At 33.4% G+C, this 24747-nt stretch overlaps 1 protein-coding gene across 2 annotated transcripts in view; it reads left to right on the forward strand.

The window, feature by feature from the left end:
• The window catches only part of LOC114327163 (uncharacterized), a 395881-nt gene that overhangs the window by 360751 nt on the left and 10383 nt on the right, over window positions 1-24747 (forward strand). The window contains exons 2-3 of one of the 2 annotated variants that reach the window (XM_050647810.1): window positions 2409-2589; window positions 8032-8153. In XM_050647810.1, coding sequence (XP_050503767.1) covers window positions 2409-2589; window positions 8032-8153 — 303 coding nt within the window. Of the gene's footprint in view, window positions 1-2408; window positions 2590-8031; window positions 8172-24747 lie in introns of both variants that reach the window. The other variant, XM_050647809.1, reaches the window with a different exon arrangement.

Raw genomic sequence — 24747 nt, forward strand, 5'->3', positions numbered from 1 at the left:
GAGTTCTACTCAGAATTTTTGAAAATTATGGATAAGGACGAAGAAAAAAGACTTACCTTGATCTTCAACAATATATACCAAAGTGGAAAAATACCCCAACACTGGCTTAGATCAACTTTTATAACAATCCCTAAAAAACCCAATGCCAAAAAATGTGAAGATTATCGAATAATAAGCCTTATGAGCCATCTCCTGAAAACTTTTTTAAAAATTATACATAAAAGAGTATATAAAAAGTGTGAAGAACACATGACAAACACACAATTCGGCTTCAGGAATGCATTGGGTACTCGAGAGGCACTTTTTGCAATACAAGTTCTCTTTCAAAGATGTAGAGACGTGAATAATTGTGATATATATGTGTGTTTTGTTGATTACCAGAAAGCGTTCGATAGAATAAAACATGACGAACTGATGAAAATATTAAATTCAATTGGTCTAGGCAGCAGAGATCGCCGTATAATAAACAATATCTATTACGAACAAACTGCAGCTGTTAGAGTAGGGGATCAGTTAACAGACGACATAAAAATAAAAAGAGGTGTACGACAGGGATGTATATTGTCCCAATTATTGTTCAATACATATTCAGAGCACATTATGAACCTAGCGCTAACGGACATAGACGAGGGAATACTTATAAACGGAGAACGATTGAACAACATAAGATACGCTGATGATACTGTCATTTTTGCAGACAATCTTGAAGGTCTGCAGACACTTGTCTCCAGGGTGGCAGAAGTAAGTAGCAGGTTTGGGCTTGATTTTAACATCAAAAAACCAAATACATGGTTATAAGCAAAAATAGGATGCCACCTGGTCAATTACTAGTTAACCAACAATCTATAACACAAATCACCAACTTTTGCTATTTGGGTGCAAACTTAAATGAACAGTGGGACCAATCGACGGAAATTAAGATAAGGATCGAGAAGGCAAGATCAGCTTTCGCCAAAATGAAAAAAATCTTTAACAGCCACGATATAAAATTGGAAATAAAAGTTCGTTTACTAAAATGCTACGTATTGTCCGTTCTTTTATATGGCGTGGAGTAATGGACCTTAACTGAAGCATCACTGAAGAGACTCGAAGCATTTGAGATGTGGTGCTATAGACGCATGTTGAGGATTTCCTGGATAGACAGAGTTACCAACGAAGAAGTTCTACATAGAATGGGTAAAGAGTGCGAACTAGTCGTAACCATAAAACGTCGCAAACTGGAATACCTGGGCCATATAATGCGCAATGAACAACGATATGACCTACTTCGGACCATACTTCAAGGTAAAGTGCATGGGAAAAGAGGTCCAGGACGAAGAAGAATATCCTGGCTGCATAACCTGCGAAAATGGTTTAACTTAACCACTACCGGATTTTCAGGGCAGCAGTCAACAAAGTCAGAATAGCCATGTTAGTGTCCAACATCCGTAACGGATAGGCACCATAAAAAGAAGTTGTAGTGCAGTTCCTCCAATAAAGCCAAGCCAATGTTGCAAGAAGGTCTTTCATTACGTTTTTAAATATTTTAGACACGCTAGATAGCAAAGATATAATGTCTGTAATTTCCAACTCTCAGTTAGTTAACACTGTTAAATACCGAGGAAATTACATCCTTTTTAAATGGGTTTTGAATGGGTTTTGATAAAGTGGATATTTTATCAAAATCAGGAGACTTAAGAGATAGGGAGATAGGGAGATAGGGGGAGTCAGGAGTCAGGATTTTTTAAATTCATAATGATCTTTTCAACTTCCCCTTCCGTGGATGGTAGTAAAACAATGAAATTTCCTACATTTTGTGGAAATTTTTTGTTTGATTTTTTCAATTTACTTTGCTAGATTTTTTCCAATAGTCGAAAAATGTTCTACAAATATATTAGAGAAATTATTCCGTTTCACCCGGTATTATGTTTAATTATCTGTATAGACCTTTGTCTGTTCTGTTTTCTCCAATGCTGTAATGATTCTCCAAAGTTTATTAGGCTTTGTACTTGTATTTTGTTTTTTCAATAAGAAATTTTAAGTTTTTTATTATATTCGTCTAATAACTTCCTTGACTCTGTACTGTATGGTTATTTCTGTAACCTTTTATAAAACTTGTTCTTTTCTTCACTAGATTTAACTACTGGTTATCCCCTGATTTTCGATAGAGGTTTCTATGTTTTCCTTGTAGACATGCCGTCAGCTTTCCTTCATTAGTAGAGAATTAAGTTTTATATAGTTTTATATTGCATTGCTATTACATTAAAACGTATGATGGGACATTCTTTAACATATTATATATAACATGACAGTTAAATATCTATATTTATTCGTTAAACTTTTTTAATAAAAATGTTAATACATAAATTTTTGATCTGATTTCTCTTATCTTTTCTTATATCTATCTATATTATAGTTTTTTGTTTCAGTGCCAAAGAAACCACGCATACTCGACATAAAAGAAGTTTCGCCGAAATCGCGAAGAAAAATAGAATTGAGAAATCGAATACTCATTTGTACTGTACAAGGGTTTCCCCTGCCGAAGATAACGTGGAGGCGGAAAAACCAAGAACTGCATCATAGCAGGGCTTATAATGTGCTGTATAAAAGGTAGGTTTTACTAGTTTAACTTTACTCATTTTGGGTAATACCACTTCTTCTTCTCCTTCTTTTATTGTCGTGCATCAAAAGTGCGTTAGCGAATTATTTAAGGCCTGTCCAGTTCTTTATATTCCGTAGCTGCGACATTTGTTTACGACCTACTCTCCCCTCTTGCTCTCAAGCTTTCTTTGAATAAGTAATTGAAGGATTGTATACCTTTTCCCCTTAGGATATCACCCAGCTACCCAATTTTTTGTTGATGGCCCCATTGGCCATTCATCATCATTCTGGCCAAGCATTATCTATTTGCATTGTGCTCTTCAAAGTGTTTTTTTCTTGTTGCCAAGTATTCTCCTACATTATTTGTTTTATCAAGCAGCAGATGCATATCATATTCTTTATACCGTATTTTATACCACACTCAGCGTCTTGAAATGCGTCCGCAAAAATATTCTCCACATAGAGGTTGAGCAGTACATGAGAAAAAGACACTCCTGTCGTACCCAAATTCGAACCTTTTAAAATCCCAAATTCCTCTGCGTTGGTCGACTTGTTCACCCTAACCATTAATCTCTATCTATGCATCTATCTATCTATTGCATCTATGGTCCCAATAGAGATTCTAGATAACTCTCAAGTATTTTTCGTCAATGTTAGCGTTGTGTAGCATTTTTATTATTGTATGGTGTAATAAGCGTTTTCGTAATCGAGGAATGTGATAAATATATCCTTTCGTTGGCTCATGCGGATCTCTTCTTCTATCGGTGTCAGATTAGGTCCCCCTATCGCTGGCAATGGCAGCTAATCTGGAAAGCTCAACGTAGGTGGCGCTTGTGTAGTTGGAGGTCACGTCAACTTACGTCAACTATTCAAATAAATCTATTTCTAAGTAAATATTGCCTATTTGTTTGGCTGTGTGAATTTAATTTGAGAAAATAAATTGCCTCAATGTTGTGCTGTGCCTTTGTGCTTATTGAGAACATCAGGATACAGGTTTCTCAAAGATATTCTGATGAGAAAAAAGTGGATTATAGCAATAAGAACGGATAAATATCTGCCGAGAATAAATGCAGGTATCTGCAATAAACATTTTGTTGAAACATATTACGTATTGCCCCTGGATTCAACTGTAAAAAATCGAATATTTGACTATAAAACTCAGATCAACATAAATATTTTTATTTTGGTCTGAGCTATAGAAATAAAATATTAAGATGATGATTAATATAGCTTACCCTTCGATAAGGGCTTCCTTTTTTTCAGTAACTCTCGCATTCCAGCAAAAAGAATATCGAAAGAAAATGGAAGAACTGAAACTTATTAATGAAAAGGCGCTTTAAGATATTAATCAATTACGAAATGAATTAAAGTGCTTCAACGAAAGGGTACAAAAATTAGAAAGAGAGGGAAGAAGGAAAAATATTGTGATTCAAGGACTGCAGATTGACACCGATCAACCACTCTTGCTAGGGAATGAGGTAGAAAAATTCACAGAAAAGGAAATGCGAGTAAAAGTAAACATTAATGAAGCAAGAAAGCTGGAAGACAAAATATATTTGGTAGAGATGGATAGAAAGACAGAAAAGACCAAAGTAATGCAAAATAAGATGAAACTCAAGCAACTGAGAGAAAGAATATACATAAATGATGATCTGGCTAAGGACGGAAAGGGAAATAATCGCCAAAATAAGAAGAATTGCTAAGGAAGAGAAAATCAAAGGAAATAGCACAAAAACAGGATACCAAAGACTGACAGTAAACAATGAATTATGGAAATGGAATAAAGAAAAGGAGCAGCTGTAAAGAATAGAGGAAGACATTGCAAAAAACTAGAATTGAATGCAGTATTAGGAGACCCAACAAAGATGACCCGGCAAAGAAAACGGAAACAAGAATGGCAATAAAAAAGAACTAGTTAAAATAGCGACGTGGAGTATAAGAGGATCATTCCAGGAAGGAAAACTGAAGCATCTAGTAAAAGAAGCCAAAAAATATAAACTTGATCTTGTGGCAACAATAGACTAAAGGCTGTATGACACTATACATTTTCTTGTATCATTTCTAATATCGTTTCTGATATGTCAAAAAAATGCATAGTGTCATACACAGATACAAGAAACGATATCAGAAACGATACAAGAATTTGAGTCGGACACAGATTCTTGTACAAGAACTGCGCCAATTTCTGCGCAAAGAGCAAAAACGTAAAACTTGCTGGTAAAACATCTAAAATGTCATAATTACTTACTCATAATGGCGGCTGAGATGAAAATGGGATCATGTATTGATGAATTTATTTGTGTTTTTGTAGGTATTATTTATAAATCTTTTATTGATACTTAACCGTTTGGTATGGACTACTGTTCTACTAATAACCATATATTTAGCTCCTAGTAAAGTTCAAACTATAAATTTAGGTTTCATGATGCATAATTTTTTAATAGACGAAAATACAATACTTCCTAATTTGGATCAAACTGAAGATAATTCTAATGCAAATATTTTAGCACAAATATCAAAACAAAACAAAAACACAAATAATCAACCTCAAACAGTCAACGTAAAATTCTGGTTAACATTAAAATGTTAATTAAAAGTTTATAAATTTTATAAAATCTTTAACATCAGCTGTAGCATAGATGCGGTACTACCATAACGTGACACAGGACAGGGTGACAAACAAAATTTCGACCAATCACGTGCCGAATTTCATACAATTTTCGATACAAGAACTTGCATAGTGTCATACAGGGCACAAATGTACGTACAAGAAATGATACAAGAAAATGTATACAAGAAACGAAATCAGAAACGATATTAAAAATGATACAAGAAAATGCATAGTGTCATACAGCCTTAAGAAATTGGGACAGGGCAGTTAGGAAATAGATGGCTATATAAACAGTGGAGGCTGTTAAAGGGCTTCCTTTTTTTCCAGTAACTCTCGCATTCCTTCTCAATTCGTTTTTCAACGTACAAACAGTCCAAGATCCGTATTTTTCTGCCATAATTTATTATTTATTAAATCTTAAACAAAAACACCATATACAAACTTCACGAATTATCAAAACGTTGACCCCCAACTATATTAGCGCCGCCAAGCGGGAGCAACGGCGTACATAGCTGCCATTACATTGGCGGACTGTTCACGATCTTCAGCTACTTAATCGGTATAGTTGTTTGCCACTGCTTAATCTTCTTCAATCGCGAATGTTTTTGACCCATGCCATTTGCTTCCTTCAAATTGCTCTGCGGCCTCTGATTTTATTTTCATGATAAGCTGAAGAATTCTGTACCGGTCTTCTCTAAGAACATGCCCAAGTGTGAAATTTGTATTATTTCAAGAGTTTTAAATGACTCACGAACGGCATTTGCTCAATTTAGTACAGTGTAATCTGCAGCGCTATCCAGGGTATTTGTAGCATTCTTCTATGCAACTACATCTCAACCGCCTCTAGGCGGTTGATAGAATCAGCCGTCAGAGTTCAGGTCTCGGTACCATATTACAACACTGACCAAACATTTGATCAATCATTCCTTGACGTAATTTTAGGTTTAAGCTGTCGTTACAGAAAAATAATTTCATTTTTACAAATTGTGTGCGAGTCTATTTGTCTAGTTTGTAAAATTCTTATTAGAGTTTTCAAAAACCGTATACAGGTTGAAATTTTTTCTATGAAACAAACAAACTAATTTTATAAAACCGGACCTGATTTTTTTCTAGTTTGAACAAATAGTTGATTAGGTGGTAGTAGAACCTTTGACCAAAATATGAGTTACCGTTAAAAGTTATGACAAATGAATGTATGAAAAGTTATGAAATTTCAGTAAAAAAAATACAACTCGCCCTGAGTGTCTGCTCCCATTATTAAACAATAGGAGCAGACACTGTTTAATGGTCATTGGTTATTCCCCATAGGGGCCTCCTACGAGGTAGGAGTATACACAGTTCCTCATGACTCACCCTGTATAACTACAAAACAAAATATACTTTGCTAGTATCCTAAACACAACTTATTATGGTAGGGGAGCCCAAGCGGGGATTTTTGCGGTTACTCGAGCGCGTCAGATTATCATATGGGGAGAAACCTGGTACACTGCAGATGTACCTCTACCATATATTGGCTCTTAACACAGTGGAGTTCGTTAAGGGGGCCCGAAAAAAATCTATCCTTAAAAAAACTCGAAATTGTCAGATTAAGATAAGGTAAGTTAAGTACATGCAAAAGAGTGTATTTGAGCCGGGCATACGGAAATGGGCGAGCCCCAAAGTTTCACAAGGAAAAAGCGAATATTTCGCGAAATTAATGACAGATCGAGAAACTAAAAAATATGTGCTCAATATTTTTTAAAAATCTATCGAATGATACCAAACACGACTTCCCACGGAGAGGGGAGCAAACCCATTTTTATTGCAGATTTGGATTCCTTACGTAAAAATAAGTAACTTTTATTCGAAACATTTTTTCGAATTATGGATAGATGGCGTTATAATCGGAAAAAACGATTGTTGGAAATGAAAAATTAAATTACAAAATAGCAAGCGCCCACTAAAATGGAAAACTTTACTTAACTTTTTTTGGTTTTAGGACCTACTCTTCACAACCCAATAGGTCCCCAAAGCGCTCGAGTGACTGCACATTTAGCATACTTTGCTCCCCTACCATTATAAAGAATAACTGTCAACATTTTGAGGCATCCTTTACAAATATAACTCTTTTTTTATTTCTTAAATCTTACAAAATATATTTCTGAATGTAAGTACTTACTGAATGAGTTTAATGAACTAATATTTTTGTATGTTTCTTTTTTTGCATACCAGTGATGAAGACTGGTAAGTCTTTTTTGTTTTTTGGGCAAAAAGCTAACAACTTGAAATTGGCATTTTTAATTGGCTATTTTTTAATTTTAATGCACTTTTGAAGAAATTTATATTCCGTACATATTTGAATTCGGTTACATGAAAGAAACAAAAATCGATTTTTTTAAAACTCAACTCTTTTTTATAATATTTTTTATTAACTTATAATGGTGCGACATACATACGCCATTTTATTTCCATATATAGTTTTTTAACTTGACGTAAATTTATATGAATATTAGCTCCATATTTTTTATAATGACCATAGAAAAAATCATGTATACAACTTGCATTTAATTATCATTATGAAGCTCGTGTTCTGGCATCATAATGACCATCATTAAAGGCTCGTTGCATGATATACTATTTCTTCTATACGAGTATTTAGCACGCTTAAAGTGTTTGTAGGATATTTAAGCTAACAAAATATAAAGCGAAAGAAGCATGTGCATGTCGTGAAGCACTTTTAAAAATTTTAAAGCCAAACTAAACCGACAATTTTTAGTTTATATAATTTTACAATACATTTATCGAATCTTCTTCCCTGCTGTAACTATTTAATTCTAATTTTGGTTTTCTGTTGATTTTAGGAGGCAGAGCAAGTTAGTGATCAAAAAACCTGATGCAGAGTATCTGGGCCAGTACGAATGTGTAGCTGAGACGGTGAACGGAGTGAAGACCTCAAAAAACTTCACACTTTTGCCTCAACCTAGTGAGAGCTTTTCTAGCGGTATATCTTGCATCTACATTCTTTTCTGTCGTCTTTTGTTGGTACTACAGTCAACCGTTTGATTTTAATGGTTCCTTTACTTGTACTAATACCATGTAAATATGCCACCTAGAAAGTTTTACATACTATAATTTTTGTACAATTTGTTTTAAATAACTTACAGTAGTATGTAAAACTAGTAGGTAAAAATATTTTCATGTACATATTTAAAAAACAGGGCATATAAGTATCATTCCAATCTGTAAATATTAACTTATGCTTAGTGATTATGAAGCTAAAAGTAAAAGTAGCAGAGACAAAACCGGCACATAACATATGATTAGTGACAAAAGACACAGAAGGTCATAAATACTACACAAGATGCTGTAAAGATGTCAAAATAGCAGTACTGAAGGCAAAAGAATGAAATAATTCTTAAAGACAATGACCAGTATTTGCTAAAAAAAAGGTACTAACAATGAAAATGGGGTTTTGGACACATTGTTGTAAGCTTCACGAAAGATAAGAAAATAATGAGTACTAAAACAACATTAATTGGGTGGCCTGCAGTGGCTTTAAGAATTGGTCGCCTAGGTTTGAGCTTGTACTCTCTTAACGATACATCCTCCTAGATTATTTAAGACATTTCACACTCCAGTTACCCCTATTGTGATTTTCGTTTTAAACTTATATAAATACTAACAACTGTCAATAAATCTGTGTAATGAGGTTTGCCTACCTCCACTGACAGTATACGTAAACACAATATTTAATTACAAAATCTAGTTTACTGAGTTTTGAATGACAATTTTCACAATGGAGTGTGTTGTTACATCATTTCTAGTTTTAACATCTATATACCATAGTCTTTAAATATGACAGGCTAATTTTTCAACTTCCTGTGAAACTGTCATTTCTGTCTTATCAACGTTCGGAGGTCTACATCCAACTCTTTGTCACTGTCACTTGCTGCCTGTCTTCCACCATGTAATCAAGTCACACTACAGCTCAGATGTTACCTGGGGCATTTTGAGAATATTTAAAACATCCATGCTTTATTTGGCATTTTAAACTGATGTTTCTTTAACGGACCATGTTTATAGGGCTCTGACCCTCATATTTTTGTAAAACTATATTTTGGTGGTTAGGATGTATCAACTTTACGTGAGTATAACCGACAGCTTTTTTAACCGTAGTCAAAATTTCAATCTTTGCATTATTTTATCTGGTTATATTCATTTTAGGTAAGCACTGATGATGACTGGTAAACCAGTCGAAAACTAGTTATGTATTGGTGATGTAGCCCTTTTTAGGGATTTTAAATATACCTTTTATACAGGATTTGCTGTTTTTGTATTACATGGTATACAGCCAACTGCAGGAAAACTTTTTCCTTGTGGATTTTTAACATTAATTGGCACCACTGAAGCCAAGAGTTTGAGATCGTAGGAACATTAAGACGTATGAGTAGAGACAGGTGGTCAAAGAAAATGATGGAGTGGGGACCACTGCAGAGAAGAACAGGGGAAAGCCAGAGAAAGACATGACAGGAGGACGTCAGACAAGACATGACCGAAAGGCATATACAGGATGATGACTGGCGAGATACGAAGCGGTGGAAACAAGGATCAGAGAAACGACTATAATGTAAATATCATCGCAAAATGACAAACAGAAAAGTAGGCAAATTAGTTAAGTAACCAAACAAGAAATAGAACTCAAGAAAAGATAAAATAGTCCTTAGGAATTCTTAAAAATCTGTGGTAATGTGACCAAAGCAGTCTCTTAGATAACTAAACCAGTCATCTGTTTCAAAATTTGTTCACACCAAAAAATTTTATAATTATTGTTTCTGCATATCTTTTGCTACGCAAAATTTTGCCTGAAATTGTTACTATTCATGGTTACTAACATTTTCTGTCCACTTGTTTGCCTCAAAAATTTGATCTTATCTCCTATTTTTAATTGTGCATGACAAATAATATATCGCGGTTGACTGTAGAGGTTGTGTCTTTCATTTTTCATCCAGAAAAAGATCAAACTTTTAAATATTGTTACATATAATTTTTATAAAATAATCACAGTAAAGTTGTGATGAAACGAGTCATGGATGTTGAAGAACATCCGATAAAACAACATGGTATTTGAATTAATAACAAAACTGCCATTATATTTAATTTTTAGTCTAACAAATCAGTGGAAAGTAGCGGAAATAATCATGCTTCCCAAGCCTGGAACAACCCGAATGAAATATGCTCGTACAGACTTATCAGGTCTGATAGAGCCGACAGAGGTGACCGAACACTCCAGGAGTTAATGAACAGAATCGCAGAAGTCAGTCAGAGCTACGGACTTTCACTAAACACTACGAAAACAAAATGTATGATGATCTCTAAGAAGGAACAGCAATTTGGACGAATCAGTGTGAACGGTCAACAAATAAAAGAGTAAAAACATGCACCTACCTTGGTACGAACGTTAATGAAAATTGAGACCATTTCCATAGAAATCAAATGTAGGATAGATAAAGCAAGATCTGCATTTCAAAAAATGGCTAAGTTATTCAAATGAAATGATTTGTCGATACCCATAAAAATCAGATTACTACGATGTTATATCTTTCCTATACTGTTGTACGAAGTTGAGTCGTGGACTCTCACAGACGCCACCTGCAAGAAAATTGAGGTTTTTGAAATGTGGCTTTATCGTTGAATCCTGAAGATATCTTATACCAACCACATTACTAATCAGGGTGTTTTGCGGAGAATGCAAAAAGAAATAGAGTTGTTAATCACAATAAAAACAGCCAAAATCGAATAATTCGGTCACAGCATGAGGAACAGTGAAATATATGGACTGCTGCAACTAATCTTGCAAGGAAATGTAGAAGAAAGCAAGGACCAGGAAGGCGAATGATATCCTGGCTGAAAAATCTACGTACGTGGTTCAACACAACAACCACAAATCTTTTTAGAGTAGCAGTGTGCAAAGTACAGATTGCCATGATGGTCGCCAACATTCAAAACGTATAGGCACTACAAGAAGAAGAAGACCTATCGATCTTATCAAAATTACTTACTTACTGCGTGGCGTTACAACCATTCAAGGCTTTTACCGTGCAGTGGCGTAGCTCGCCCCATAGGAGCCCCATATCAAAGTTTGTCACGGGGCCCTTTTCAACCACTGATATGGCATAGTGCTAAAAAATGTTCAACAAAATAAACAAAAGCGTTTGTATAGAATAGAATACAAATATGCTTTAATGTCACTGAGAGTTTTACAATTTTACGGACAAAGCTTACAAAGATTAGGACAAGAACAATAACAATAGCAATAACAATAACAATACAGTTTCCTGAAATTACATAAATCGTCAATATTATTACAAAATAAAAGATAATAAAATGAAACAAAACAATACAGGGTGTTTTATTAATAATTGGAAATATTTTAACTGTAGATTCCTTTGCTCAAAATATTAAGGGTTAACCCAAATCACCTAATCCGAAAATGCTTCCTAAGGGAGCTGGAGTTCTTTGAAGATGTTGTCTTCTAAGTTATTTTTTTAAATACCTCTAGAACACTTCTATTTAGAAAAACGGAAACTGGTACGTCTATTTATCTTCCAGAGATAAATCGATTTCATATATTGCGAATTTCTAATACCGGTCATATGCGTCCTCTTTGGGTAGGGCAACGGTTATTTTATCACATAACTTTTTGTCTTTGAATTTTAAGCATTTTGGACACTGGAATATTAATTCGTGAGGTATTCTACATAGTAATAAAAGTTACTCTTACTTTAAATCGGTAGAATAAATACACTGTTTTATAGAAAAATCGATTTGAAAATATTTCGTTTTTTGAATTTGAACAAAATTTGAATAAATTTTCAAAAAAACTGTGTATTTTACCGACGTAAAACAAGAGTAACTTTTAGAACTAGAATATCTCATAATTTAAAATCTAGAGTCAAAAATGCTTCAAAATTAAGACACAAAAAATAATGCGATAAAATAACCGTTGACCTACCCAAAACGGACGCATATGACCTGTACTAGAAATTGATGAAATCGATTCATCTCTGGAATAAACGTTCCAGTTTTCGTTTTTTTTGTTTTCATAGTTTTTTTTTGAAAATTATTCTCAAATTAAAAACAAAATTTTCAAATCAACATTTCTAGAAACTGGCTTAAATCAAGAGTACTTTTTATTACTAGAATACCTCACAGTTTAATACTCCAGTGTCAAAAAGGCTTAAAAGTTAAAGACAACAAAGTTATGCGATAAAATAACCCTTGCCCTACCTGAAACGGACGCCTATGATTGGTACTAGAAGTTCCCAATTTATGGAGACGATTTATATCTGGAATATAAATCATCGGCGTAGCAGTTTTCCTTTCTCTAAATAGAAGCGTTCTGGAAGTATCTAAAAAAACTAATTACAAGACGCCTTCTTTAAAGAGCTCTAGCTCTTTTAAGAAGCATTTTCGGACTGGGTGATTTGAGTTAAATCTTAATATTTTGAGCTCAGGAATCTACAGTTAAATTATTTCCAATTATTCAAAATAAATATACCCTGTATATTGCAATAATACACCCTGTATATTGCAAAATTTAAATAAATTGCAAATTCCATAATACAACCTTAGGAACTAATAAGTTCTGCGTATAGCACCCAACTATACATAATAATAATAATAAACATAATAAACTCTAATTAAACCAAAGTCGAAAAATAGATTTAAATTGTTGAGACTCATTGTTTTAAAACAGATTCAGTTTTTTCAAGCCAAGGGTAAATGGACATTGAAAATGAACGTAAACAAAGAAGCTCTGTAGTTTAACGGCGAGCGAACGGCAAATACATAGATATACCTAAATACAATTTATAGATAAAGAACAGAATACACGAAAATATAAGCAAACAATACACAGTGTTTCAATGTTTCAAATAATCAAAGGTAAAGCGATTACAAATATTGCAATTTCGCATTATACATTATACAATGTCTCACACACAGCAAAGATGAATAGATAATAAAAAGTAGCTTGAAAACAAAAAAGCTCTGTAGTTATAGAAAGGCGAGAGGCAGAAAATAGATAGATACCTTTACATAAATATAGTTTATATATTTATAGATAAAGAATCCATTTCACGAAAATGTCGATATCCAAACAATACACACCGTTCAAAGCATTTTCATAATGAAATAATTGTAGAATATTTTGTTCAATTTTTTGAATGGAATTTTATTTCGACATGCCGCTCTGGGGCCCTTAAAAGTCGGGGGCCCCGTATAATTGATACACGCATGCATGCCTCCATTCCTCTCTGGCTTGAACAATCTCCTTCCAATATTATCTCGCCACTATAGAGTCGGGGGCGTCCAAGTGGTCTTCTTAAAGTTGGGACTGCTTCCCATACCAGCCTTAATGTTCTTTCGTCTGAATGTCTTCTGAGGTGTTCTGCCCATTGGAGTCTTCTGGACTTTATTTCTTCTATTATGTTAGCGTCTGGATATAGTTCCTCGAGTTCTTTGTTAGTTCTTATCCTATATTGTCCTGCTGCCTCATCAAGCACAGGTTCAAAGATCTTCCTTAGGATTTTTCTTTCCCAAACACGTAGTCGCTCTTCGTTTGTCTTTGTTATCGTCCATGTTTCGCTACAATACATTACGGGTTGTATGATTGTTTTATATAGTTGTACCTTTGTGTGTCTTGTCAGTTGTTTCAATTTTATAAGTTTTTGAAGGGCATAAAGACATCTATTGCCGACTTGTATTCAATTGTTTATTTCTTGTGATCCGATCCGATTTATTGTTGTTCCGAGATACTTAAATTCTCTGACGCGCTCAATGTTAAAGTTATCGATGGTGATGTGCCCAATTCTATCTTTGTTACAGCTGTTGCAGCTTATATACATATTGTATTGTTAGTGTCGGCCATATATGTCCGACATGGCGATCAATGTGTTAAATTACATTCCAAACACATTCAAAATACCGAAAAACCGCATCTATCCAGCTTTCGAACAATATAACATCAACTACTGTGTACTATTTCGATTCCAATTACGCCAAAATATGAATCGAAAATAGGAAGATAGTTTATCATGCACAATTTGCTTGTTTTAATATGATATACGGCGATCTAATTTTAGACAAAGTTATTTCGCATTTGCCGCACACTACATGCATTTCCTGAAGACCACTACTACATTATTTTGTATGTTCAAATCAAATTAACTCGAATAAATTTATTATGTACTTTGTTTCTGTTCTGTTTTACGATCAGTTTATAGTACAGGGTGTTCGTATTTTGAATTTACTGCAAAGCCCATGCCCATGTTTAACCAAATTTATGTATGTGCTGAACATTAGTAATTAACACCGACAATAGGTTTTGATACACTGTATACAATTTGTTTAGACCGATATTTATTATCACGTGGAGATTAATAAACGGCTCAATAAAGACAAAACACGGAGAACATAGAAGTCTGATGAACAATGAATTAATAAATATAACCAAAGGGGAATACCAAAGCAGAAGCGTATTCAAACCTATACGATCAACTTGATACCAGGGAAGGAGAAACGAAGATATATAAAATAGCCAAACAGAGAGCAAAGAAAGCAAAAGATTTTAATCAGATTAGATGTATCCGAGATGAAAATAATAAAATACTAGTTCACGAAAAGGATATCAAAAAGAGATGGAGAAAGTCCTTTGACAGCTTATTAAATGAAGAATTTGACAGACAACTTGTGGAGTCAACGGAGACAGTAGCAGCAATGGTCACCAAAATAACAAACGAGGAAGTGGCTCAAGCGCTTCAAAAAATGAAGAAAGGAAAAGCGGTAGGACCAGATGATATTCCTGGGGAAGTATGGAGAGCATTGGGAGAGACAGGAACAAGGTGGCTAGCAGGTTTATTTAATATAATTATGGAAGTTCGACAAATGCCAGACGAATGTAGAAGCAGTATACCGGCACCTGTTTACAAAAACAAGGGAGATATACAACAATGTACAAACTACAGGGCTATAAAACTGCTTAGCCACACCATGAAAATATGGGAAAGAGTAATTGATAGACGGATACGTGAAGAGACCGAAATATCTGAGAATCAATTTGGCTTTATGCAGGGCAGATCAACAACAGATGCAATGTTCATTATAAGGCAGTTGACGGAAAATACAGGAGTAAAGAAACAAACGCTCATATGGTATTCATTAATCTTGAGAAAGCATATGATAGAGTTCCTCGAGAGATTCTCTGGTGGGCACTCAATAAGAAAGGAGTCCCTGGTGAATATGTAAAGATTGTGAGGGATATGTATGAGGGAGTAACGACTAGTGTTAGGACAGGTCTGGGAGAGACTGATAAATGTCATGTGAAAGTAGGATTGCACCAAGGCTCGGTGCTTAGTCCGTATTTATTCTCATTAGTTTTGGACCAGATAACAACGAAACTACAGGGTAGCATTCCATGGTGCTTAATGTATGCTGATGATGTCGTGTTAGTAGGAAATAGTGAAAGAGACTTAGAACAAAAACTGTAACAGTGGAGACAAGCTCTCGAGGAAAAAGGTTTAAAACTTAGTAGGACAAAGACAGAGCATTTTTTGAATTTTTTTTTTTTGAAAAGCACTTATATAATCAAATTGAGTCATTTGTTGAAATTAACAAAATAATACCTGATTGCCAGTCCGGTTTCCGGAAAAATTTTAGTACCACTACAACACTTGTCAGCATTTTTAATGACATCAGAGAAAATGAAGAAAAACAAAATAGTACTTGCATGACCCTTTTGGATTTTAGTAAAGCATTTGATACTATTGGTCACGAGATGCTGTTGGCCAAACTTCATTACTTTGGCTTTTCCAACAGTGCAGTCAATCTCATGCAAAACCTACTGACGAATAGATTTAGTTGTGTTCTTGTTAAAAAAGACTCGAGTGTTGATAAGTCAGAATTTAAATTAGTTAAAAATGGCGTCCCACAAGGTTCGGTAATTTCACCTCTGTTATTTTCCATTTATGTTGCTGACATGAAAAACTGCATTAAATTCTGCAAATTTAAGCAGTTTGCTGATGACTCCCAGTTAAAAATACCTATAAATAGACACTATAATAGACACTCAAAATAAATTAAATGCGGACCTTAAATGTATATCTTCCTATGCAGAAAATCACAATTTACAATTAAATGCATCCAAACCGCAAATAATAATTATAAATAAAAATAAAAATGCCAGAGAGCTTATCGAAAATACATTACAAATTAACATTAATAACAATCCAATCCCCATTGTAAAACATGCAAAAAATTTGGGTATTATCTTTGATAATGAACTTTCTTTCCAAAAACATGTAAAGAAAAAGTTAACTGCAGGATATCTCAGATTAAAAAATTTATATAAAATAAAAAAATACTTAACATCTAAACAAAAATATTATCTTTGCAATACTCTTGTCTTGTCCCTGTTTGATTATGGTGACGCTGTTTATGGCGACTCTATATCTTGGTTACTTAAAAAGTCAATCCAAAAAATCCAAAATAGGTGTGTAAGATTTTCATATAGAATTCCGTATAATCGCCATATAACACCTTACCTTAATCAACATAACATTCTCAAAATGGTTTATCGAAGGAGGCAACATATGTATAATTTTATATACAAAATTGTTAAGACTGGGAAACCTCCATATTTAAATGAAAAATTTTCAGATTTGTCTAGAATACATACTACACGGAACACTGGAACATTTCTTCTTCCGCGTCACAGAACTGCGGCTTTCCAAAAATCATTTTCTTATCTAGCTGTCAAAATGTGGAACGGGCTGTCAAAAAGAACAAAAAACTTGTCTCTGGTTAAATTTAGATAGTATATAAGAAACATGTTATTACAAGAACAACTTAACTAAATTAAATTATTAACAACTATTTTTCTACCATCTATCCAGCTGTCGAGAATCTGCACACTGTCCGGCTTCTCGTCCTTCGCACTTTTTCGTTGGGTCTAGAAGTTATATTATAAATATTATCGTATTTGATTTGTTAATGCCCTTCTCCTTCAACACAGTTCAGTTTTGGTTTAGTTTATTAATTTTTTCTTTTGTCTTATATTAAATATTACTTCTCATTGGGGTCTTTTCGCAAAGGTCTACCTTTGTGGTGGACTTTTTGTAATCGGTTTTATAATCGTGAAAAGATCCTTTTTTGTCTAAAAACGTTTTGTATATTCTCTGTTGTATATTGTAATATTCTGTTTTTTTGGCAAAATAAACTTTTTGTATTGTATTGTATTGTATAGCATTTGGAATGCTCATTTAAAGATGGAGTTACTACAAATAAAATGGTATCTTTGGATGGCGAACTGATTGTAAAAAGCAATAGTTTTAAGTACCTGGGATCGGTATTACAGAGTAATGGAGAAATAGATGGCGATGCATGCAGTAGAATAATTAGGGCTGGATGGATGAAGTGGAAGGAAGCGAGTGGTGTGCTGTGTGACAGGAAAATTCCAATGAAGTTGAAGGGAAAATTCTATAAAACAGCCATAAGGTCGGCTATGATGTACGGAACTGAATGTTGGGCAGTGTAAAAGAAAGAGAAACAACGAATGCATGTGGCGGAAATGAGAATGCTTAGATGGATGAGTGGAGTGACAAAAAAGGATAAAATTAAAAATGAGTATATTAGGGGAAGCCTAGGTGTGGCACCAATTGATGCCAAAATGACAGAGCATAGGTTGAGATGGTTTGGTCATGTTCAACGTCGAGACGTTAATCACCCAATATGAAGAATTGTTGAAGTGCAGATTCCTGGAAGGAGTAGGAGAGAAAGACCAAAAAAGACGTGGAGGGAGACGATGGCAGGACATGTTGGTAAAGGCTATTAACATTGATATGACCCAAGATAGAATTGTGTGGAGAGATGCAATTAGGGAAGCCGACCCAGTATAGGGATAAGGCAAAGAGAATGATGATGATGAACCGAAGGGGAAGACACAGTAAAATGTATTAAAGCGCAAATAAAGAAAACAAGAAGACGCACTAATTAGGAATTAATAACAAACTGGAAACCAGTAATAAACAGTCGTATAGTACCTAAATATTTTGTCCACTTGTTCAATATCTTCATTTTCTATCTGGATCCTTGTCATGACTTTACCCCTCTTACTCATAACTATGGTTTTTGTTTTTTGTACGTTTATTGTTAAACCAAACTGTTCCATAGTATCACAAATTGTGTTTACTGGCGTGTACAGGTCTTTCTCGCTTTCAGCGATAGATAGATAGATAAGATAGATAAATTGATTGATCTTTTTGTATCATTTACATGACATAAGACAAGTCACAAACATGGTATATTTATAGTACAATAATTAGATAAGATAGATAAATTTATTGATCTTTTTGTATCATTTACATGACATGAGACAAGTCACAAACATGGTATATTTATAGTACAATAAGTAGGTTATTAAAAATACTACACTAAAGTAAACTAAAGTTATCTTATTAAAAACATTAATGGTAACAAACATTTATAGCCTAATAAAATAAAAAAAAGACAAAATGTAAATTCGTACAGGTTGAAACAAATTTTATATCAAAGTTTAAGTATATACAAAAGATATTTTCAAAAAAGTATCCAAATCATACAAGGGGATCATTGTTTAAATAATTAAAAAGGGGTCATTTTTGCAAAAAAAATTACTTTTTTAACTGCTGAGGTCATTCAATTACTAATCAAAGTCAATAGGATTATTTTCTGTAAAGTTGAAGGGTAAATCTTTCACATAAGACTTACTTAATTAAGTTTGACCCCCTCTTTATTTAAATAATTGTATATAAAACTTTAAAAACACATTTGCCAAAAATTATTTTTAGCGTTTTAAATAAACACTATAAAATATCTTTTTTTACAGAAAAAGTTGTGCTATGATACCAGTATTAAGCAAAAAAAAAATTGGTCAAAAAATATTTAATATTTTTTGAGATATTGAATTTGTTTATTAAATGTTACTATATTTTCAATTGCAAAAACGAGGTTGTTGCCAAAGAAATATTCACCTGAATAAGATCTCGTTATTTTGATTTTTATCGATAATTTCGATAAATGCATTTATAAATTCAAATTTCAACGAAACTCCCCCCTAAAATGACATTTGAAAATTATTCAAATTTGTTTATATTTTGTTTTTTTAATAACGTCGCGGGGATTAAGTATTTTGAAATACCGTTTCGATAATTGGGTTCCTGGGAATTTTTTACTAATTAACAAAATTTTTTGTCGTTTTTTCTTCTTCTTTTTTTTTCTTGGAGTTATATTACTACGGACCCTTTTAGCGTTAAATTTCATTAAGAATATTGAATCTGTGAGTTGTAGATTCTAGACCTAAAAATATTAAGATTTAACTAAAATCTCTTAAATAAAATGTGGCTACTTAATGAGTTACAGGGTGTTTTATTTAAAAATTTAAAAATTATTGTTACCAAGTAATTTAAAACTATTTGACGTATCCTTATCATACTTGGCAGAAAGTGTGGCTATTATACACCCTACCAAATTGTGATTAATAATCGTTTCTAGCTAGTGCCAGAGGAGTACGACAGGGGATAGTGAATGATTAACCCTTCCCAAATTCTACGCCACTGAGTGAATTACTATTTTAGCGAAATTTTTAGATTCTCCAATACTTTGTATGTAAATAACTTTATTGGTATCGATAAAGTCATCAGTTTGCGAGATATTGGAAGTTTAAAATGAATGAATTATTAATGAATCAAAATAACTATGTTTCATTTTAAACGTCCAATATCTCGAAAACTAATGACTTAATCGTTACCAGTAAAGAGTATATTATTTACACAAAAAGTATTGGAGAATCAGAAAATTTCGCTAAAATAGTATTTCCCTCAGTGGCGTAGAATTTGGGAAGGGTTAACCATTAACTATTCCCTGTCGTACGCCTCTGGTAGTAGATTGAAACTTTTATTTATCACAATTTAGTAGACTGTAGAGTAGTCACACTTTCTGCCAAGTATGATAAGGATTCGTCAAATAGTTTGAAAGTACTTGGTAAAAATAATTTTTAAATTTTTAAATAAAACACCCTGTAACTAAGTAAGTAGCCATATTTTATTAAAGTGATTTTAGACCAATCTTAATATTTTTACGTCTAGAATCTACAACTTGAGATTCAACATTCTTAATGAAACTTAACCCTAAAAGGGCCCGTAGTAGTATAACTTCAAGAAAAAAAAAAGAAGAGGAAAAAAAGACAAAAAAATTTGTTAATTAGTGAAAAATTCCCAGGAACCCAATTATGGAAACGGCATTTCAAAATATTTAATCCCCGCGACGTTATTAAAAAAACAAGTTATAAACAAATTTGAATAATTTTCAAATGTCATTTTAGGGGGAAGTTTAATTGAAATTTGAATGTATCTATACATTTGTCGAAAATATACATAAAAATAAAAATAATAAGGTTTAATACAGTTGAATATTTCTTTGGCAACAACCGCGTTTTTGCAATTGAAAATAGAGTAACATTTAATAAACAAACTCAATATCTCAAAAAATTTTAAATATTTTTGGACCATTTTTTTTTCAATTAATACTGATAACATAGCGCAACTTCTTCAGTAAAATAATATATTTTATAGTGCTTATTTAAAATGCTAAAAATATTTTTTTGCAAATTTGTTTTTAAAGTTTTATGTATAATTATTTAAATAAATAGGGGGTCCAATTTAATTTAGTAAGTCTTATGTGAAATATTTACCCTTCAACTTTGCAAAAAATAATTCTGTAGACCTTCATTAGTAATTGAATGACTTCAGCAGTTAAAAAAGTAATTTTTTTGCAAAAATGACCCCTTTTTAATTATTTAAACAATGATCCCCTTTTATGATTTGGATACTTTTTTGAAAATATCTTTTGTACCCACCTAAACTTTGATATAAAATTTGTTTCAACCTGTACGAATTTACATTTTGATTTACATGTAGTGTAATTTTATTTTACTAGACTATTAGTAGAGGACAAGATTACGAGACTGATAAAATATTGTCAAAAGTATAAAAATATCGGAATCAGTTGCTAGCTAAAATTTCCATTCAACTGATCTGAAAAGTTTCCCCTTGGTTGAGGGTGAGGATGTTCCAGGAATCGTTGACCTTGCCTGAAGTTGAATCGACTAAAATATACGTTTTTCGGCCAGAAATTTTTTTCGTAAACTTTTTCTTGTAGAGAGGGATCGACTCCTATCATGAAGGCTTGGTTATTGGATCGGACAAAGTATGTTGGAAGTTTCTTTACATAAGTATTTTGTTCGCCTGATTGTTTTGTAATATAGGCCTTTATATTGTCTTCTGTTACAGTATAAGGGACTCGTGACAAGAAAAGCCAGATTTTCTTCTCAGTTTTATCTATACCCTGGAAATTTTCATCCCCATCTCCACTGCCTATATTATAGTTACGGGTTTTACTAGTTTTCCTTTTTACTAAGGTAAAACCTTCTGCTTCCGACGGGTGATGATTAGCTTCATTTATTTTTGATGTTGTCATTCCTCCTAGATTGTCATTGGTTAAGTTGATTACTTCATTTAATTTTTGTTCACTTTGTACTCTCATGATTTCAGCTGCTGCTACCTGGTTAACCTTTATTATTGGATCACCCTGTAAATTAGGAGTTCCCATATGTGTTGGTGATGACAAATTGCCTTGATGTTTATTTTTGTTGATTTGGTTTTTTGTTACAGATAAGGTTTTTGTATCACTTACCTTATCTATTGGAAGCAAGTTTTTTGGTTGGTTGCTATCTTGATATGGTCTTGGTAGATTTTTATTAAATGATGAAACTTTATTTTCTAATCACGTTATTTTCTCGTTGAGTAAAAGGATTACCTGGCATTTATCGGATATTATAGTGTCTTTGTCTGTTATTATTTGTTTCAAGAGTTTGATTTCTTCTCTAAGGTAGGAGTCTTCATTTATGTCAATCTCAGCAACTTGTTGTAATGGTTCATGTTTACAGTCTGTTTTTTAGTTCACTAACTTGTTTTAAACATGCTGGGTGGAATATTTCACTGCACTTTATGCACGTCACTTTACTTTTAACTTTTTTGGAGCAATGTTTATATGTATAATTTACATTTTCATTGGGAGCAGGTGAAGTGTCAACTGCTTCACCCGCCATCTTTTGTATCGTCGACATAACGAATGTTATTTATATTTTCACCATTTATCTTGATCCCTTCTGTGCAGTTTTCAAGTGCTTGTGTAAATAACTCTTCGGAGTATATATTAAATAGTAATGATGGAAGTACATACCCTTGTCTCACTCCTCTACTTATCTGTTGCGCATCCGTGCTATTTCCATCGAATGTTACCACAGTCTGTTGGTTCCAACAGGCTGTGGCAACAAAATACATATATGAATGATGAATTAACTCTCCACCTCACCAATTAATATCGATATCAAGTAAAATCTTCACTGAATTAGTCATAAAACGAACGGTTCATTTAGTATTTGGGTCCCGTGTACAAAAAAATAAAAACAATATTAATCACGAAGGCGCCTAATTAGTTTCGTAATACTTTTGGCTTGTTAGTAGCCGAAAGTGGCTGCCAAAACGTGAAAAAAACTCGAAATATTTCTGTGAATGATCACTGAACTTTACATCACGAGATGAGAAATCATCGCAACGAAAGATGGAGTGTGCTTCGCAGCAAAATTATATTAAAATTAAAAAAAGAAAACTATTTTAAGGTACTATAAAACATTTCTTTACGAAACGTGCTATGAATTAAGTTTTCTATTTATGTACTATGCTTATTATCCAGGCTTTACTTTTTAAGTATTAGATAATGGTTTTTTTTCTAAAGTTTCGATTCTGCTTCCATAGCTTATCTTCTGACCAATCTTCATAATTTTGGTATTTTGTATTTTTTTCTTTTTGCTTCAATTTAAACGTTTGTTGGTTCCAAACTTTAAAAATTTTTTTAGCGTCACTTTCAGTAAAGACTCTAGCAGAAAATCTATTGTCCTCTGACTACCTTCTAGATCTAGACCAAAAGTAAGATGGAGAGACCACTTTCTTCTTCTTCATGTGCTACTGCTAACGAAGATTGGAAATCATCATGGTCACTGCGACTTTGTTAGCAGCGCACCGAAAAAGTTCAATCGAACTACACCCGAACCATTCAACTAGATTGCGAAGCCATGATATTTTTCGTCTTTCCACACTTCTTTTGCCCTTAATTCTGTCCTGCATGATATTTTTTAAAAGTTCGTACTTTTCACCCCTCATAATGTGCCCCAAATATTCCATCTTTCTAGTTTTTATCTCATCTATAATTTCGCATCTCTTGTCTAAAGTTTGGAGTACTTGCGTGTTAGTGACGCGGTTCATCCATGGTATTTTGAGAATGCACCTATAGCACCACATCTCGAATGCTTCGATGTTTTTTATGGTTGACTGTTTTAGTGACCAAGCCTCAACTCCATATAGCAGGGTGGAAAAGACATAACACCGCAGCATTCGTATTTGTAACTTTATGTTGATATCCCGATTGAAAAAGAGTTTGCGCATTATATTAAAGACTGATCTAGCAATTTCTATTCGGCATTTAATCTCTTTTGTTTGATCAGTATCGTCTATGATCCAAGCACCTAGATATTTATAACAGGACGCAGAGACTATTATTTATATTTATATTTATTTATAACAGATACCAACTACTAGGGGTAATATCAAAAATGGAATGGATTAAATGAAAATATTTCAATTAAAATGCTAAAGATAAACAAAGGAATTGACAAACTACCAGGAGAAATGCTGCATCTAGGTGACAAAGGATTACTTATCATCCATTCTACCTGTCTCGCTGTTTGGAATTCAATAAAATGGCCTTCTGTTTATTATACCTCAAGTTATATTCCACTATATAAAAAATAAGTCACTACTAGCTGTGAAAACAGCCGTACATCGTCACTAATAACACATGCCAGTAAAATATTGTTGCATACCTTCAAAAACAGATTAAAAACTTACCTACATTATCAAATACTGCAGGAACAAGCAGGGTTTGTAAGTGGCAATACACCAGAGCAAATACTGAACCTGAGATAACTTACTGAAAAATAGAGAGAATTTTAAGTACCTACCTTTGATGCTAGGCTTTGTTGACTACCAGAAGGCATTCGACTGTATAATCTGGACAAATCCTGGGACCATTTTATTAGATCTGGATGCACCGATATATCTGGTGCTACTTATTAAAAATCTGTACTAGTCCAATGTGGCAACAGTACGACTAGATCAGAGGTTCTCAAGAACAATTCAGAGCAGAGAGAGGGGTCAGAGAAGAGTGCGTTCTATGCGTAGGATGGAAAAAATAAATAGACCTGGTAGTGGTCAAACGGAGTCTAAGAAGAGAGAGAAAACTATTCTACATTCGCAATCAAGATGCAGTAGAAGCAAACAAACCGAGACACGTTAACTCTTACAAGGAGCACTCCTGAATCATGATTTACAAGGTATAAAATTGGTAAATCATCATATGTGATTTAC

This window comes from Diabrotica virgifera, chromosome 3 (assembly GCF_917563875.1).
Source record: "Diabrotica virgifera virgifera chromosome 3, PGI_DIABVI_V3a".
NCBI lineage: Eukaryota > Metazoa > Arthropoda > Insecta > Coleoptera > Chrysomelidae > Diabrotica > Diabrotica virgifera.